At 42.7% G+C, this 20,429-nt stretch overlaps 2 protein-coding genes across 2 annotated transcripts in view; one reads left to right on the forward strand and one right to left on the reverse strand.

Annotated features, from left to right (window-relative positions):
* Positions 1–250: 250 nt before the first annotated feature.
* Positions 251–2,920, reverse strand: myct1a (myc target 1a). The gene is made up of 2 exons (XM_070925887.1): positions 2,620–2,920; positions 251–1,634 (listed from the first exon to the last, which is right to left on the reverse strand). The coding sequence occupies exons 1-2, from the start codon at positions 2,672–2,674 to the stop codon at positions 1,087–1,089; spliced, it is 603 nt and encodes a 200-aa protein (XP_070781988.1). The 5' UTR covers positions 2,675–2,920; the 3' UTR covers positions 251–1,086.
* An 11,402-nt stretch (positions 2,921–14,322) lies between these two features.
* The window catches only part of syne1a (spectrin repeat containing, nuclear envelope 1a), a 121,028-nt gene continuing 114,921 nt past the window's right edge, over positions 14,323–20,429 (forward strand). Inside the window, exon 1 of the mRNA XM_070926329.1 lies at positions 14,323–14,338. Coding sequence (XP_070782430.1) covers positions 14,323–14,338 — 16 coding nt within the window. The remainder of the gene's footprint in view (positions 14,339–20,429) is intronic.

A 20,429-nucleotide genomic window follows, 5' to 3' on the forward strand; every position in this document is an offset into this window, starting at 1 on the left:
CCAACAATCATGCAATAAATACAAACTATTGTAAAGATTGTAATGTTAACTGAAAGAGGTGTGGATGCCAGTGGTATTGATTGGTTGACGTGAGGCTGCAGTTTGTGGTGGTGTATCAGACTGCAATCTATTGGGTGTTTTATAATTTGTTCCCTTGTTGTCTCCACCAGTGAATAACAACACAATGCAATGTTGTACATGGACACCACAATCTCAAAATACGATTAACATTTGTCTAAGTCGGTCGTCATGATTTTGATTCTTGCTTTTATTGCAAACGTATGAGCAAAATTCAGCAAATTACGTTCAAATATAAAATACAAAAACTTCTGACACTTAATGCCCATCTTTCTGTCTCCCTCTCTCACGCTCACACATACGGTACATGCAAACACACGCAGGCACACTAAATTACTTTGAATGCCACACACACCCACAATACCACAGCTCTGTAAAAAACGTGTGAGGCAGCAAATAAAACATCAAATGAGTTTTAAAGCTGTCTGTTTTGCATAGTTACTTAAATGACACATTTTATTAAGTACAGGTTAGCACACAAACATTTTCCTTCCTTTAGGGTACACATACACAATCATTCTCTCTTTTGCTAATAGTTATTAGATGTCACCAGTATCTATTTCTTGTCGAAAGAAATAGATAATTTGCCTTGTCGAAATTAAACAAAGATTCTGTGCAAGCATACATACAAGTGTCAATCACCACTAAATACAGACTGCTAATATTTAAGAGGAATAATTTCTGTTCATAAGCAGCAACTGCCACATTGCTGATAGTGTCAAATTACTGTTTTTAAGTATTTTGCATCAGTATTGAATGATGAAAGGCAAGTATGCTTATGTCAACATCAGATATATATTAACAAACCAAAAGACATACAAAACTGATTGGTGTTTCAGAGTGTCATTGTGTTGAGCAGAGCATACAATTGACCTTGATGTTCTTGTCCGCTCCACTCAGCTCCACCTGGTCATATAAATCAATACAGATTTAGTCCAATATCATTTGTAAATCCAATTACAACTCTGGGCTCATTTATTTAGAGTCAGTCTGGTGCTCTCTCTCCTCTCAGGTACATGTTTCCTGATAAGCTCTAATAATGCTCTCATAAGCTGGAGGTGGGGTCTGTGTAGCATGGAAACCCCTCAGGCCATTGCTCCCCCAAAATGACTCGGGCCTGGGTGGGGTGGCAGCCGGCTGGGCTGCTGTTTGAGCTGATCCAGTCGACGTGGTCAGAGTCGGTGTACGAGGCAGTGTGGTCTGGCTCCCCTCCTCTGCCTCCCTCGCGATTTGGCTACACTGGAGTAGAGGGTGGAAGGTGGAGGCCCTGAAGCTGGATTTGTGGCCTAGTGGGTCGAGGTGATCTGGGGAGGAAGTCTGGCGGTGGAAGCTGAAAGCAGCACTGACCAAACTGTTGTTGCTGCGCCGGTCGTAGCTGCTGTTGCGATTAAAGCCCGGACGGCTGCGGGAAGACGTGCGTGATTGGCGAGGAGGGCGGCGAGTGATACTGGCAGACCCTGCTCTGCGCCGTGACATCCAGGTCAAGATCACATATACCAGGGCCCCCAAGACCAGGCCCACAGCCATGGACACACAGAAAGCTATGATAAGAGGGACTGTGAAGAGAGAACCACATATCAAAAAGGATAGTTTATGATCTGTGCTGCAATATGTATTTTTGGTGGATCCTTCACAAACACCCTCCATATTCTTGGTTTCGACATGATTTGTGATCTCATCTACCCCATTAACGCATTTACTCTTCAGGTTCACTGTGAGGGACAAGAGGTTAATAATAGTTATGTACATGCAGCACATCTAAATGCACTTTATCCTTCATAACTTCTTATCTTTGTCTTTTTTTGTATCATCCCCCGGGGAATGGAAAGAATTTTAATTAGAGAGATTACCAAGATTACAAAAACCATCTGTTTGTGACAAATGGAGGATTGCCAACAGTGCCTTGAAAGATGGTGCCCCTTGACAAAATAATAACAGGCCTTCCTCTGTCATGTTTACCAGAGCAAGTTTTTCGGAGACAACAAACTGATTGCATTTCATTCCCACAAAAAAGGCACTGACTTTTTGCTTATTGCTGCTTTGCCTTGGAAGTAGTTGTGCCAACATAAGCGTGCTTGAGGGAAAAGAGAAAATGCAGTGGCTAAGACAAATCCCGTTGGACTGCTGCCAGGGAAAACAAATCAATATCCTTTCAATACAGTTAAGCGTTAAAAAGAATGAACCTACTTTGCTAACGGCCCATATTTCCACAGCAGTTTTTTTTTCTCTAACTTTAGGGAAAAGGAAAAGAGACACTGGTCAAAAGTCATCTGGAAATGACATTTGGGAAAACTGAGAAAAAAACACTAACATGCCATTACCTTTTATAGATTTGGAGTGAGTATTTGTAAAAATCGCAAAATGTTTCTTTGAATATTCTGATTTGTTGGATAATGTAATCTTCAGAAAGAACCAGGACCACATATTGTATCTATTCCAGAGGCGATTAAAGCTTGAATTCCTGAGAGAACAATGGTGCCAATCAGAGAGACCACATGAAAAAGACCAGCTAAAAGAGAAGGGAAGTTAGAAAAAACTCACCAGCATCAAAAGACTGAAGTATTTCCAGAAAGAGATTTGTGTTGTTCTCTGCCATGACTTTGTCTGCTCTGTTACAGGAGAAGAAGAGAGACTGATACTCAATTCAGTCTGTCGTTTATTCTCTCTTCTTCTCCCTTCTCCCCTTTTTCTGTCACTTTTTTGCCGGTCTCTCTTTTCTTCTGATGGGTTTTCCTGTCTTTCTGCCTCCACTCTTTCCTGTTCTCTCACTTTCTCCCTCTCTTGTCCCTTGCCCACTTTCTCTGTCAGTATGTCTGTCTCCCTCAGAGGGAGACTCAGCCCAGAGGCACACAGGACTGGCGGCTAACTCTGGCAGTCGTCTTGTTTATGGAAGCGGAAAACTACGCTGTCACATTTCCTGCTTTTCTGCTTGAAATTAGCAACAGGAGTGGCTTATCTACCCAGGACAGAGATCCTGGAGGTGGGGAGACGGGGTGTTGCTATAATCACTTCCTCCCCCATCATTTCCTTCAGGTTGATTAATGTAAAACAGTATCACCCCTGCGATGTGAGACTCAGTACTTCAGCTTTCACCATAGGAAAGTCCACCACACTCACCAATATTTTTGTTCCTTTCAGAAATGATAAATATTTCAATCTCTCTCATATTTTTTCCTTCCACCACAGAGACCATGGGCGACAGCTTTGCAATAAGCTGCACCAGCAATTACAGCTCTGGGTTTGAAATGGGTGTTGAAGGCAAAACCACAGCTGGAATTGATGGTGGTAATACTGTAAGTGCTTTTAATACTCAGTTGTAATGATGCAAAAAAAAGTATACTACTCTGGTGCATTTTTAAACCGACTGTGAGCCTGTGGATATCTGCCTGCTCTGATTTCCAGCGTCTTTGTTAGTAAGCTCAGTCTTTCCACAGTGTCTGCCAGGTCAGCGGTGCCTGCAATGGACGTCTGGTCCTTTCTCAGTTGGAGAGATCCAGTAAAAACATTGTAGTTTGATAAGCAGCACAGCTACTCTTTCTTTACTTTTTTCTACCCTTGACAAATCAGAACACAGAAATCCACTCCAAGCCAAACCTGCAAGGTCATCAATAGGAAGGATGCGAGTAGTCATATTGGTATGCATCTAATGCAGACCCCCATTTGCCCCATCAGTTTTGGATTTTACTTTCCAGAGCTGAATATAAACCATCCTTCACCTTAAAGTCAACCTCAGCATTAATCAAGTCAACCTATTAATCCTGTCCAGTACGATGAATTAGATTTATTAGATTTTCAGACAGAATCTTTGTGTGTGCCAATGAGATGGCTGAAGGTTGTCAACGTCTTACCATAATACAAAGAAAGAGAGAGAATTGCCTGACCAAAGCTTGAACTTCCGTTAGTTGTTGGCTCTGCTGTAAAACCTGTCCAAAATAACTCATAATACTCTGTGCAATAGTATGTGTGGCTCTGTGTTCTGTTATAGAGTCGTTGGGAGGTAGTGGGCCATTCTGCTCATAGGTGGAGGAGACATTCATTGACCTTCATAGCTTAAGTTCATGGCTTTTTGAAAATGTCATTTGGCAGACTGGTGGGAAATTTCAGTGTGCAGTCCTTAACATCTTAAAATAAGTAAATTAGCTTTCTGTAAGGACTTCAAGGATGTAGGCAAGAATTAAGGGTATACTATGTCATTGCTGTGTTTTACAAAAAATCTGAATCAGAACCATGAGGAGGTTTCTAAATTTGTGGCTTTGATGAATCAATATCTTATCAATCATGTAAACAGTAGCCTTTTAACAATGTGCCATTCTGGTACAGCACTTATGTATAAACTATGATGTAATATGAGGTAACAGGTAAGTCATTCTTTTCTACATATAAATGAATACCACTCTAGTCAGTAATATTTGGACGTAGAGAGGCTGAATATGTTAGAAAGAAATGCCAACCACCAGGAAGTGACAGTCTCAATTATGTGTTCTCTCCTTGACCAGTAGATGGAGTAATCCTCCAGGATAACTTCACAGCTCATCTCATCATGCCGCAGAGAGCAGGTCCATTCCCAACCTGTCCATTAAACATGCAGACTAGCCTGTTTTACATAGACCAAATGAAAAAAAACATCCAGGATAGCTAAACAACTCATAACGTATAATACAGTGTGTTTGCTGGGCTACCAATATTAATGATTTTATTGCATAGATGTACTACATCACCCCACAATCTTGATATCGCATTGTGCAGCTCAGTGAGGAATGGTCTGCTAAAACATAAGGCAGTGATTTGACGTATATGTTTTGCAAGATTTGTGTAGCCTTAGATCAAACAACTTATTGAGACAGGTAGTTTTGCAGTACATAAAACAGAGTTGCAGAACAGTATGTCTCTCTTTGGTATTATGTTGACTTTGACATGCAGGTTGCCAACGAACTTTCTAATGAGATTTTAGAAAACTGCTGACTATGTATGAAAGAGATTATCACACTGGCGGTCTTGATCCCAGCTCTCTGCTTGTGCAGTGATTAGATAAGAAAACATATCTTAACGGGAAAGGGTTTGGTTACTATAGGAAGATTTCCTATTGACCCCTGTGCTTTGTGTCTGCTCTCTGCTCCCCTCTGCTGCTCTCTTATGCTGAATTTGTTTGGTCCTGAGGGGCTCTGGACGGTAGAGGTCACCCCGAGCCGAGCAGCGTAAAAATGTAGGAATCAGCAGTCCGTCCCTGCTGCAGAGGAGCTGGCCAATCCACCTAAATCCCACAATGTATCACGCTGGCAAGTCAAACAGCTGATTCTGACAATGTAACTACAAAATGGTTAGATTCATATGTAGATTTATTAGGAAGAAGTGCTGATTTAGTTGTTACTGAGTGGGTTACTACCAAACTACCAAGGTAATTGATTTGCCCCTGGCTTCGCTATGACAGTTGCTATTGGCTAGGCATGTAATTTGGATGGATAATATTCATTTCTGCCCTGTATACAGCATATTTTGTCTCGCTTTTGGTTGTTTTTATATGGACAATATGGAGAAACTTGGGTATAGCATTTATTTGGTGGTGAGCCCTTGCCAATAATACCTGCTGTCTGCTTTTGGTAATGAGAGTTTTTCATGTTCAACAATTCCTAAATTTAAATAATCACCCCTCCCCCCACATTTTGGCTAAGAGTGTTTTTTCCCCCAGTTAACATCATGTTTACTCAGTCACTGTAGACAAACGGTACACAGCAGAGCTGCAGAGCTTCAAAAGGGAGCCTAGACAATGCAGAGAAATCTGGACTCCCAAATAAGTGAAGAGCTGTTCTGTTGTCCCTCATTCACCTGTCCCAGTGCCACCAGTTTATTAACATAAAGCCTCTCCATATATTAATCTTAGAAGCAGATTTCACAATATTGTCATCACAACAGATTGAATTCAACATGCACCACATATGTGCATTTATTTAGTGTCATTCGTATACTAAAATTGAGCTGAAGATCTGCAATCAATGTTCATTTATCAGCTTAGATTTTTCATGCCCACTCTGCTATCTCTCACTTTATTGAATGACACTGTGGCCAGAGCAGTGTAGCTCGCCTTTCAGCTCCTCTTAGAGCTCTCCTGAGATGATGATGAAAGGACTTACCTAATGGGATTACACATCGCGATAAGTGCTCAGAGCCTAGTGGTTCATCACACCTCCCTCCTGCATTTCAAAGAGTGGCATTGATCTGCTGTGCAGTGGCATATCTTGGATATAGAGTTTTGGGGAGATATTTTATTGGCAGGGCTGTGTTTTGATTGATTGTTTACTCATATCACTTATTGTATTTCTAGCTGCAACATTTTCAGTCTCTACATTTTATTTTAAAGAAAAATAGGAATATTACAATGTCAATTCTGTTTTAGGGTGGATTTTAGCTTTAACATAGTTCGGGTGCCTGCTTTTTGTAAATTCACATCAAGTAAGAAATGTGTTGTCGCCTTCGAGGCGAGGTTTGCTGCTGATAATTCTGCTCTCTCTTCTTCCCTCGTTCTCTCTCACTCTGTCACTTCCTCACACAATTGTCTCTTACAGTGGAACCAGTAGGCATGAGAGGATACTTGGCACGCTATTGGTCCTGATGTCTCCATGAAATGTAGGGGAATGTCATGCAGCAAACAGTCTGGCCAGCTGGGAATCAAACCTTGCTGCTCAGGGCATTTGCGCCCATGTGGTTGCCCAGTCAGTCATCCCTTTTGATTGGACAGCAGGTGGCAGTGCATGCAGACCAGGAAGCTGTGTTGTCTGCAGAAGTAAAAGGCTCAGGCAAGTCGAGCATACACATACACTATACACATACACTCAGTGAAGCTCCTCCCCTGATGATGATGATGTAAGTGCATACTGTGAGGATTGCAGACTTGCTACTGCAACAGGGATGACTTGAAAAGAGAAACACAGCAACATGGACATGCTTCAGTTTTGAAAGCCTGCAGTCAGTGTGAAAACACAGAACTACTGCAGCCCAATCTGAGTCCTCGTCACAGCATGAGAGCCTTGCCCGGGTGACGCACAGGAGTTGGGACGTGACTTTGGTTTCCTCAGAACAGCGGCATGGCATCACCCAGGCACTACGGACACTCTGCTCGGGATATTGCCAATGTGATGCAGAAGCTGCAAGGTAGGCGTAAAATGCTTACTCACTCACATTGCTCCACCTTGGTTTGCAGCGTTTTTAGAGGTGACCTAGTGCTTGGCATGACACAGCAAAAGAGCATGAGCTAAAGACACTCACTGTTACTGTAAAAATGTCTTTCATGTATCTTATCCTTTGTGCTCACGACCCTGTAAGTCTTATCTGTGGAGAGTTGGTATTCAAGTTCATGTGGCTTATAAATGTGTGGTATGGGAAGGACATGACTGAATGGGATATGCAATGTCACAGAATGCAGTACTCAAGTACATTGTACATTTTTAAGTTATAATCAGTTGTGTTTTGTCTAACATCCAATTGCTATCAGTGCTTTAGTTTGCTTTACTTTCTGTGGAGTTTTTTCCTCATCAGAAATGATTGAGAATAGAGCTGGAGACACATGCAGCTGTTAGTCTGAGCATAGAACGATGCATTATTGCAGATTTAGTGCCATAAAATTTTTTTTTTTTTTGTGGGAAAGAAACAAACAGAGCAAATGAGATTAAGTGAGCCAATGTGAGAGAGATTATAATATTGCATTGTTTTATGTGTACATACATTTATGTGTGCACATGCTTGCTGCGTGTTTGCGGTGTGTGTGCGTCTGTGTGTACCTGCTTGCATGTGCAGGCATACAGTACAGCATGTGCATGTGTGTATGTGTTTCTATATGTGGATAGACAGGGAAGCAGACAATAACAAAGCTAATCCCCAGAGAAGCTGACAGGATGTCGGATGAAGTCTATTCCTCCCTCTTAACTCTGCTGTAGTAGCAGGACTGTCTTACTGTGGACCATCATATCCGCAGCGTACTGTACATATAAGTTACTGTGGCTATAACACTGGCATGAATTACAGCCATGATGTTTATTCTTTTTAACCTTTGGCACATTAAAATGAGCAATTCTGGCTTTCTTATCTTATCTCACCTCCGCTCTAACTTCTTTCATTTGTGCAGTGTATTTGCAGCAGATATCATCATTTATTCAGTCTTTTCCCCTTCCTAGAAGTCAAATAATGTGGGTGCTATTTATATAACAGTGTATCTCTGTGTGGCAAAATTGCACATCTCTTACTGACAGCATCAGATTGATGACACTCGCAAAGTGATAGGAAAGTCAGGTGACACCAGAGCTGAGATCCAATATGGCAGCTCCCTGTGTGGCTTCTGAGGTGGCAGTTTCTGTGAAAGCTGAGAACAGCATCACCAGCCACGTGGCTCCTCTGCATCACTGTGTGCAGGTGTGAGTGCACACTTTGAATCCTGATTGTACTCCGATTGATCTAATTTTAGAAGCTTCCCCCTTAAGCTGTCTCTCTAGTGCAAGGACAGATTGATGTATTAATACATATGCGGTGAGAATTAAACAATTTATCACATTGCAGTGGTGTAAAATTGTTCCATTATTTATGTAGGAGGATACAATTCACTAGTCAAAAACAAAAAAAAAATCATCCACGAGGAGACATCCCTGTTTTGGAAAGCTGCAAAATATTTTATCTACACTAAAAATGTTGGTGTTTTCAGACATCTCTGCAAACTATCAAGGTACACCTGTAGAGAATATGCAGTCATGGGGGAGTGCACTGCTTTTAGCACCATTCAGGAGTCTCATTTAACACTACAAGGCTGTAAATGACATGAGCTGTAAATAATGCAGTTTTGTCCCAATTGTGGCTTGTTCCAAAAATACTCTTCTGACTGGGTCCTGTGGTTGGGGGTGTGTCTACACCGGCTGGTGAAACCTTTATGTAATTACACCAAACATTCCCTTTACCAACAGTCGCTTTATTGTTGAGATGTCTTGTGGCACGTAAGCATTTCAGATAAGACGTCTTGTTGCCGTGGTTATCCTTACAGATGGATGGACTGAGGGTTTGTGGGAACAATACTCCCTTCACATAACCACATTTGCCCTAACCACAGAGACACATAGACAACGTTAATGGCTACTGAATTACATGGGTGTCTTCTGCTTCTAGCCTTGAGTAGATGTACTGTAAGTCTGTGTGTGAATGGATTTGCTTGGACATCATCTACATTTTTTTTAGGAATCACTTTATGTTATATATGCTCTCCTCTGAGTACATGATCACATTAGGTTATTTACAGGGAGGGGGACGTGGAATCTAATTTGAGGTGACATTTGATTTGATGTGTTCTGGTTGCCATCCATCTCCTGGGAGACGAGAGCAGATCCTGTGATGGTATCATCAAGATGTTTTGTAAGAATCAAAGAGGATCACTCATGTTTTTATTAGTCTGAACATAAAACAGCCTATAGCATAAGTGGAACATAACATAAGCACGTGTTCTTTGTGTTTGGTATCATGCAGTATTTCTATAGGTTGTCACGAGCTTGGTCCCGAATGACCACTCAAAATTAAATCAATGTTGCCTTTGTTCAGGGTAGCTTGCTTTTCATTTCTCAGGGCTGCCGTAATCGTGTCTCTCCAGTGGGAAATGTGTTGTATTAATGTGTTATGTTCACATGTTTTGGGGGAAAACTTGATTGCAATCTAGTTTCTTACTTCCTGAGAGTTAGATATAGGTAATCTAATACCATTTGTATGTCTTCTAAAGCCTGATTAGATTAATGTAATTTCTTCCTCCTCTCAAGAGAGGACAATGTTCTCAAATTAGTCACGTTCCACAATTCACCATATACCATGAAATGAACTATACTCCCTTCAGGCTCAATTTGGAAGCTGTTAGTAACCGCTCAATGCATCTTCAATATAATCAAAAACTTTTGCCCCAGTTTTGGGTCTGTGTTTTGCTCCTTTCAACCATTTCTTTTGGTGTACCTTTCTGTCGCAGTGAAAAAACAGCAATTAGTGACACCATATGGCAGAGAACAGCAAGGCCGCTTTGAACACCTCCCAGCCTGAACTCCTCCATATGCTGTGGAATTTGCCTGTTTGTTGTCTCTCATTAATGAGAAAAGCAATGCACTCTTTTTCCTATTTCAATTTCTCACCTGTTTTCTCCATCTTAGGCGGGAGGCATACATTCCCGCCTACGCCTCTGGGCTTTACCGTCTGCTAGCCTAACAAGTGGACATGTTTGGTAAGTCTCATTGTGTTGAGAGCACCTGCTGGAGTGTTCTGTGTGTAGGCTGTATGTAATCCTGTACTGGCAATTTGCTTGTAATCAGATAATACAGGAGGAGATTGCCGCAGTTTCTCAATCAGTTCAGGATTTGCGGGTTATGTTATGCAAAGCATAGCGACTGCATTCGGGGAAATTCTGCAGTATGGTCCAATTTTTATAAGCGTCTGCTAATGTCATTTTAGTCGAGGAGGATGCTGAACAGGAAGAAAGGTGAAGAAGAGGGTAAAGGGCAAGGGCAACAGAGGGCAGCCCATCTGGAAGACATGAGTGCCACACAGAGTATTGGATGGATGAAATAAGGATGAGAGAGGCAGCGGGAAAAGCAAGAAAATGAGACTGGACAAGCGGGGGGGGGGGGAGAGAGAGAGAGAGAGAGAGAGAGCCCACACACCAGTTTTTAAGCTCCTGATTGCTAGTGGGACTGGCACAGATCCTCAGGTTGGCACAGGGCCAGGGTGACATCCTGTTGCCAGGGGCGACATTATGGTTCGGCAGCAGCCAAGGAAGGCCCAAGCAGACGGTCACCTTGAGCCATGCCAGCCTCCTGTTTAGTTCTGACACCACCATTTATCGTCTGCGGCTCTGGATACCACGGCTTCACACACACACATGTGCCCACACTCGCACACAGACACCGAAACAAACACTTGGTGTTAAAAATAGCTGTGATGCATCTTTTTTCCCCCCTATCATACCACTGGGAGTCAGCAGTTTAGCTGAGTGGTTAAACAGACACAGAACGGATCTTCAAGGCCGCCAGACCATTAACATGAAGCCATTACTCGGTTGTAGCCTCAGAACTGTGGCAGTAGGGCCAGTGTGGGATAAAGCTGCTGCATGAGTTGTTATTTATTCTGCTGCTTCTCCTCCTTGTCTTTCTAGATTGTGTTTATGACTCGTTGCCATAGCGGCCGTCGCATGACATCCAGCACAGGCTTTTTTCGCCCTGTGGGCTTATTGGCTATGTCTGGTTCAGCTTCTGCTTCTGTAACAGAACATTATGTTTGATAAAATGGTGTGTGTGTATGTGTGTCTGTATACTAAGAGGTATTTGTGTTTAGTCCATGCTAGTTTCTCAGTGAGTGACAGCTTCTATTGCAGATCAGATTATAATCTATTTTAACCTGACAGTCAGTGAGGGTTTGAGTGACATATCACAAGATTAGGTCACTGGGGGTTCCACCCATACAATATAGAGGGTGGGTCGGCCTTCATCTAACCTAAACCCTCTTTCAAAGATCACACCTTCATGAAGGTCAAAGTATATATCAAACATAAGTGCCTTTTTGTAGTTAGTTCAAACCAGGAGGGAAGAAATTGACAAAAACTCTTTTTTTTTTTTTTTTTTTTTACACCTCCCTTTGGAATTTCTATGTTAGCATTTCTGCCAAGTTGGATGTCTGTTGATTTAGCAAAATTTCACAAGGCAGGTTCCCTAAAATGTTACGCAACGCAAGCAGCATCTAATGAAAATGACAGCACAAAGACACAGCTTTAGGCCACACTGATGCCATGACACAGTTCCTTCAGCATTTCTATAGCGCCTCTGATTCTGTCCGTCAGATTGAGGCATCGGATAGTTTTGATGGACGTATAGAACAATGTCCTCATGGATAAAATCCTGACATCTGAGCTTGTGACCCCAAGACACATTCAGCCTCTGTCTGTAATACTTTGAGTCTCATGCATGCTCTTATCTTTCACCCACAGACACCTCTGTCCCTTTTTTTCACATGTCACAATGTGATTGGATGGTGGAAAATTCTGCCTCTGGCGGTCCATTTAGCACTTGAAGGTTTTTAAATAGAGGTCCGATTGTGATGCCCTGACCTCTGAGAGGTCAGCTGGCCAGATAATGTGATGATTTCAGCATACCTGAGTTAATGGTGAAATAAGTAATTCCCAGTTTTTATTTTAATCAGCGTGGGGCACCAGATGGGTTGGGTTTAACACAGCAGTAGATATTTTCAAATAATCTGTCTCTCACAGAAAAGAGCATTGACATTCAAAGAACACCTGAGCTTGTCTGAACTTTTCATCACTCATTTTATTATCCTGTTTATAAAAGAACTTATTTTGTACATATTTATGCAAAATTAGGCACTTTCTCTGCTGTTTAAGTATGTAGTGTCATTGTTCACTCCTCCTGGATTCAATTACCATGTTCCCATGTTCCTGGAAGGAGAGTATCCAGCATCCCTTTTCATTTAGGTTCAAACGGAAAACACTGCAGTAGAAGTGCTGTATCTATGACATGTTATTTCCTGTTGTGTTGCATGCTGACATTGTCCCCTTGGGCCCTTTCTCACTCTGAAGCTTCCCGCTCCAGACACAAACACAACCTGCCACCTGACATTACAAACCCCTGTTTTCCTGCTTTTAATAATTCAAGAATGTTCAGTGAGAAAAGGGAGCATTCAGGTGATGTTTAGGAAATATGAAGGAAATTAATCTTTTACAGAATGGCATTCAACACTGGTCAGGTGGTTGTAGTAGTGAAACAAAAGGCATACATCTGCTGGTTGCAAAAATAATTGTTTTAGATTCGCTCTCAGTAAGACAGAAAACGGCCCCAGCTGGATAAGCATAAATAAACTCAAGTGGTTGTGTGCGACAGGATTTTGTAGATGATTCTGGCTCTGTTCCAGTAGTATTTTTATTTCACAGCAAAGATGAGACTTATAACTGAATTTACTGCTCTGGCCACAGTGATTTATTTAGTGTGCTGACGCCAGTCCTTTCACTTTACTCGCCCCTGTAATGTGTGGCAGGCCGCTGAACCTGGATAAAGAGCTTAGACTGTCTGACCCACTCATGCACTCCCACACACACACAAAGCATGACACAGACACACACACACACACACAAAATCATCACACACATTCATAGAGAGAGCTGCAGAGAAACATAAAGCTGATAATATTTTTTCAAAGCCAAATTGAGTCTTTCTAATGCTCTTAATGCCACTGAATGGCGTTTTTGATATGACCCCTGGTGCCTCCAGTGGAAGATGCTTTGTATTAGCCGCATGTTCAGTCTGTTTGTGTATGGTGTTAAAATGTGGGTTTGCTCAGCTGAATGTATTCCCCTGATAAAGGAGCCCTTGAAAAGCCGGAAGATTGTAGCTCAAATCCAATGAGGTGCATTGTAACACCGTTTTTCTACAGGATAGTATTTGATTTTCTGCACCATCCCTGTCAGAAAAGATTAATCAAATTAATAATTTAAATGACTATTTTTTAACCCTAGGTGATAATAGTTTTTCAAATCCATTTGTTTCATTTTTAATACATTAGACATTTTTTCACTTTAATTCATTGGCATGCTCATCTGCTGCATTGCTTTTTGTGTGTGTGTCTGTTAATTCTGCAGGTGCTGAAATTACTGTATCAGTGGCCTGGCTTTAATGAACACTGTGATATTTGGACATTTTTGTTAACTACAAAGTGCCTTCTCTGCGCATCTGGTACTGAAAAGGGAGCGATGGTGCTTGAAAGAGGAAAGGGGTTGTTTTGATAATCACTTTGACTTGTTCCCCCCTTCTTACTCTCTTTAATGTGGTGTCATTATTACTGAAATGTAATTAGCTATGCTAATGGGCTGGCATTTGGACTTCCGTCTCAGCACTTATGTTGGGACTGGTAAAAATGTGGTGTAAATGAAGTGGGATGGCGAATAGAGAGGGTGAATGGGCATGTGAGGCTCGAGTGGATGTGCTGAGGGTGTGATAGAGGGTGTTATTGAATGTTAGGGCTAAAGTACTCCGGTGGAAGTGCAGAGAAGGGTTTTTTTAAATTAGGAATTGTTGGGGTGAAAGAGAAGAGCTGGAATCAGGAAGTGGATAAAGACGCTATTGGGAGGAGTGGAGGGGCAGAAAAGCCACCAAAACCTGTTAAATCACTTGTGTGTCAGTGCGGTGGATTAGGAATGTGTGTGTGTGCTTGTAAATGTGTTTGTATGTGTGTGTCAGTATGGAGCAATTACGGGGTGCCTCTCTAGTACACAACAAAGCCATCCATTTAGTTCATGATAGCTTTAACAGGCATGTTCCATTACTGTTGGACTGCAGAAGAAAATGCATTATAGCTAGAGAAAATCTAAAAGGCTCCTATATAGCAGCACAGTATCAACACTGCCATTGTGACTCTCACTAGAGCTATCCATACCTCCATGGTACGGTACTAAATTTAAATGTACACCAGCTTGAATAATATTAAGATGATATAATTTAATTAATGCATTACCAAATTAATACTTGACAGCTGAGCGTGTCACCTTGTACAGCATGTGTGGAGTGCCTGTCCATATCTGAGCGACCATAATCACGGCTGGTGAGTTGTGGAGTCATTAATAGATTAAGAGAGATCAGAGATGCTCAAGTGCGGAGCAGGGTCATCTGGGAGGCTGTGATTTAAAAGCTGAGCTTATGCTGAGCTTGTTCATTTTTCCTGTCCTGACATGTCCTGTCTTGTCTTGTCTTCTCTTCTCTCTGTTTAGTTCTTCTTCAGACCAGACACTTACAAAGAGTTTACACTTTACATACTCAAAGCTTTATTTATCCACTAGGTGGCGCTGTGTCTCTATACACTCCTCATAAGGCTAAATAAGAAGTCTTGGCTGCTCAGAAAGCAAACCCAAATATCCTTAGGGTGAATAGATTACAATATGAGCAGAAGCAGCATTATTCCACCCTCCAGGAGGCCGTTTGTTTTTCCTTTAATGGCTGAAAAGAGGCTGTTCCTCCTCTCCTCAGGAAGCCTCACACCCCGCAGACATACCTGTGTGAGCGCCGGGCGCTGACCCACGTCCAACCTCTACAACCTCAGAGAGGGATCTGGTGTTTTGTAGGGCTGCCAGGGGCTCCATTAGGGATCCAGACCAGCTGAGGTTCAGTCTGTTTTTACCCTCCAACCCCCCGCCCCCCCCTTCTCTCTTAGAAAGACTGGAACACTCTTGAGGTCTGCAGCCTAAAGGAGTCTGTTGGTTTATTCTCGCACATACAGTAGACGTGAAAATGATTCCGTCTCCATTCAGCTTATTTTATTGTGTGTGTGTGTGTGTGTGTGTGTGTGTGTGTGTGTGTGTGTGTGTGTGTGTGTGTGTGTGTGTGTTTGAGTGTGTGTGCGCACCTGCTCGCTTCTTTCAACTCCCATGGTGAAGTCTAATAAGTCCCATGAATCCTCACCATCTTGTTTTGATTTTGTCCCGCGGTTGTTTTTCTAAACAGTTTAGCTCTCCGGGGAAGTTCAGCTTCCTCACTTTCTGCTGTATGGTTGCTTACTGGAAGAATTCTGCATACATACCGACAAAAACAGATATACAGTTGTATTTTAATAGACTATATGGACTTCCAGCATGGCTATAATTGGTCTTCATTTTCTGTTGCTTCCTTGTGAATTTATTGTATTAAACCTAATTCATTGTTCAGCACCTTGGATAGTTCCTTCCCATTTCTGAATTGAAGTGTAGCTCTCCAGGAATAATTTATCAGACAACACCTTTAACTTGGCTAACAGACTGATATAAATAGAAACAAATTCTGCATGGGCTCATCAGTCAATATAGTCTGTTCCATTATTCACATCATTGACATTGTGTGGGCTGCACAAACAGCAGTACATAAAGAACAATAGATTTTTGGCTTTTTGTCCGGCTGTAGTTTGGGCCAAAGGATTTTCTTGCAGTAATATTATTGAGTAGGGATTGTGAGTGTGTGCAATGTAAATCCCACTGGATTCTGCTTTCCACTGGCGTAAAATTATGTTTTTATGGTCTACAGTACGCAAGTAAAGGCAATGTATATGTAAATACAAAAAACAGGACTGCATGAATATTTCTTTGAACTCTCAGTCCATCTATAATACCTGTACACACATACACACACTCAGGCAAATACACAGTAATCTTACTGTATATAGAAACGTAAAACGGACACTCGTTTCAAAGACCAGTCCGTGGAATAGGCTCATGGTGGCACTATGACGGACAGTTTCAGGGCTGTTAAAGGGAGGAGTGTCAGCAGTGTGATTATCAGCAGACAGATAGCGGATGACAGCTGCCATTGGTTATTGATGACTTTCATAATTAAAATCCCTTATGGGGGGAACCCAAAGAACAAAAGGGAAAATCACACAAATGATGAATGGTCCTTTCATCTTTAAGGCTGATATAAGACCCACCAGGCTATTCTGCATTGATATTGCTTTCCTGGAAACTCTCTGAATATGGTTTCAAAGAAGAGCCCAGTGCTTTTAATATTGCCAGAGCTTGTGTGTGTGTGTGTGTGTGTGTGTGTGTTTGTGTGTGTGTTAGAGAATATGAAGGACGAAATATGAGGAAAGTAGACAAGCTGAATAAGAGAGAGCATAGGTCAGACAGAAACAGAGATACGAATCAGATTGTGAAGAGTAGAAGATGTCAGTGTACTGCTATACTAGTATTTTCTGCTATAATTTTACTGCAGCAGTGGAGGGGGTTGGGGTAGTTTTGGCTCCATAACACAGGTTTGCTTCTGATCCAGTTCCTCGTATCAGCTCTTGTAGCCCTTGCAGTTGGAGAGTGTCTCTTTAGATGCTGGATTCACAGTAGTTAGATGAATGATACGACCGTCTTCTGCAGTGTTGTTTGTTTTTCGACTGGTTTGACGTTTTACAAGCCATAGCACATTTCCACTGCTATACAGATCACACATTCAGAGTGAATGAAGGTTAAAACACACTTAACATTGTTCTTTGTTCTGGACTTGCCTACATTGTCTAGAAACACTTTAAACTCTGATGTCACTGTGTATACTAAACCTAACCTCAGATGTTGTATTCACCTCTATTGTATTCTGTTCTATTCAGTACTCTCTTCCCCCAGAGAAAACAAACAGACAAATGTACTGTATGTGACTGTGGTTGAGATGAAAGCAGATCCCTTTTGAAGAGAGTACAGTAGCAGATCAGACAGGGTGACTGCCAGTGATAGTCTGCTCCCCTGCAGGCTCTGTAGAGTAGAAAGCTGCAAGCCTCAGAGCACCGCATGGTATCTGTGTGGATGAGAGGGAGAGAGAAGGGGTATTAGAGTGCCAACAACACATAGGGAATTCCTGCACGTCTGTCCTGATGCTGTGTTAGAGCATGTGTTAGAGTGTGCGTGTGTGTGTGTGTGTGATGCTGTCAGAGTAGAGCTCCCACTTCTTCCCCTCCTAACCTGCTAAACGGTCCCCCTTCAACCCACCCACCACCCTCCTCACCACTCAGTTCTCCCTCTCCACATCAGGACGGGGCTGCTGTGACATCATTCATTCCCACGCACTGTGATTGGCTGGCCAGTGGAGGGAAGTGGATTGTTACCGCAGCCTACAGTGAGAAATTAAGAGAGAGAGAGAGAGAGAGAACGTGGGAGGGAAAGACCGAGGAAGAGAGTGTGTGAGAGGGAAAGCGAGAGAGAGGGAGAAAGGGACTAAGCAAGACAGATTGATGCTGAGGCAAGCCGGCTCTGCGGTGCTTACGCTCACACACATACACACACACACACAAACAGTCTTTGCATCACGCGTACGCTCACATCACACTCCCAAGCTGCTTAACAGGCAGGAAAAACACTGAGTCTGACTGAGTCTGCAGCCCTTTACTGCAGGACAGGACAGAGGACAGCAAGACGTAAAAGACGAAAGGAGAACAGGAAGGTGAAAGCTTCTTCCCTGCTTTCCCTCAGAGCAACAGTTTCACCGCTGTCATCTCGGGAGGTCCAGTGCTCCAGGGAGCTCTTTAAAGACACCTCCCCAAAAAAGGGGGGAGAGGCAGCAAGGGCAGGAGCAAGGGCAAGTGTAGCCTCTCCCGGAGGTTGCCGCGAATGTTCTCTCAACGTCCCCATGAAAACAGGCGGGAATCAAGGCTTGGTCAGGGGTACAAGATGGCACGACGAGCAGGGGGCGAAGGCTCCCCGAAAAAGAACACATCCCTCAACCTGGTGACGGGGTTCTACCACTACCTCCGTGGTAAGTGGGACAGTGTGTGCATGAATGTGTTTCCTCCACTGAGATGGATAGTGTGAGCAAAAGAAGGAAAGTACATAGTGTGTGTGTGTATTTTGCATGTGTGTGACTTAGCATGGCACTGCAGTATGAACTGTATGTGCCTACTGTATGTGAGCGTGTGCATTTTGCAGTGTAATTTCCTTACTAAGTGTTCCCTATAGGGAAGATTTTTTGAGCTGTGGTATGTGTGTTAAGCAAAATGGGCAGAAATTTGTAGGGGGCGTTTCCACCTTGGCAGAGTGTGTGTCTGTCTGTGTGTGTGTGTGGAGGTCGCTGAGCTCTGAGCCTACAGCAGGTGAAGCGGGCATCGCAGCAGACAAGTACCAGCTCACTGCATGTGTCACAGCACAGCGGGCAGACTGTCAAAATGTTTGATTTCTGATCTCTCTGTTTGCCCCTATGGCGGTCTGCCTGTCTGCTCCTCTGTATTTGGATACCATACATCCAGCATTCTGTCTGATAGATCAGATTAGATTGGAAGATACGTGACCATAGTGTTTCTTTGGATTTGTTCCCTGTCAAATTAGCTATCTATCCTACGGGGAAATGTGCAAAAACAGAGAATCGGTCAGAAGGTCTCTTAAGAATTTGTTTGCAATGAGTTTGTACATATTTTCCCTCCTTTTCTGTCTGTTTGATCCAGCCTTATCACATTTCATCAATAGACACAGCCTCTGAGACAAGAAACTAGATTTTAATGATATCTCATTAAGGTCATCTACACTGTGGGGGGTCAAAGTGGGAACTCGGGCTGCGGATGAGACAAATGATGATACAGGCCAGCACTAGCCGAGAAGGTAATCAAGTGTGTTAAAACGCTGCTGCGAGGCTTGGTTGCTGAGGACGGCTGTTTCCCTTTGTGATATTGAAAGAATGTGAATGTGTGTGTGTGCTTAAGTGCGACTGTGTGTGTGCGCATAGTTCAAAGTCACCTCGTCCCTGAGACTGTTAGGCTGGCACCACGCTCATGCAGACATGTCCTCCGTCACACGTGCTCCTGCTCTAAGATGCAGGGGCTAAATCTTCCTCATTCTCATCCAATATTACCGCCCATCAATATTTGATTACTCCTGGACCCAATCATAAGATTAATTCATAGAACGGGGACCTGCTCAGTGGCACGTATGACTGTGCGTGAATGTATCTGCATTATGTATGAACAACCCCACCCTCCACACACACCTCTCTGATGCACACACTGTTCGCATCTGCCCACAGTACCTAGTGACACACTAACTTGAGTGTAATCAAACCGTCAGCATATTTCATTAAGGTAGAGGAAAGCACTGTCCCTCACTGATAACATGCTTATCTCAAGGATATTGCTCTGTGGCGCAGACGGGACAGAAAAAAAACATTGTCACATGTGCCAGTCATTGTACATGATTGGATCCTTACAGTCCCAGCTAGACTGTAGATCTGTTTTGTGTGCATTTATAATGAGATGTATGTGACAGTTGCACATGAATTTGTCGATTACAGATGTAACCGGCGCAGAAGACCCAATTGTTATTGCATGGGCTGCGAGCAATAATGAATTTCGCTGTCAAAAGGGAATCAGGATTGCATTAGTTGGTTCTAAAAAGCCTGCGGGACATATGCAATTCTAAAACTATCTCTATACTTTGTTTGCCTGTGTGTGTAAGTGTGTATATGTGCTGTATGTTTGCTTGTGCACATGTGAGAGACAAGGCTTGATTTATGTCTTGTCTGCATTTAAGTTAAGTGGCTTTTTAGGGGACATCGTCAGCAGACATCTATGCTATTGATTGTGCCTTTGCTAAATGGGCTTTATCGCTGTAGCCACCACAAACAATGTCCTTGTAGGTAAATCTGTATATTTTAGGTGAAGGTTGGCTTTATGTGGGGTTATTATTGCACTGTACGGTATTGTAGCAACACATTGCATACTTGAACTGTGGTCAGAAATGAATAAAACCCTCTTATAGATCATGGTAGGGGTACATATCATCGTATAGGAAGAACCACTGCCCTTCTATCATCTAAAGGGCATCTTTGAGAGCAGGATTGCCTGTCAACACTAAGAGGAGTCCA

Source organism: Enoplosus armatus, chromosome 19, assembly GCF_043641665.1.
Source record: "Enoplosus armatus isolate fEnoArm2 chromosome 19, fEnoArm2.hap1, whole genome shotgun sequence".
NCBI classification, from domain to species: domain Eukaryota; kingdom Metazoa; phylum Chordata; class Actinopteri; order Centrarchiformes; family Enoplosidae; genus Enoplosus; species Enoplosus armatus.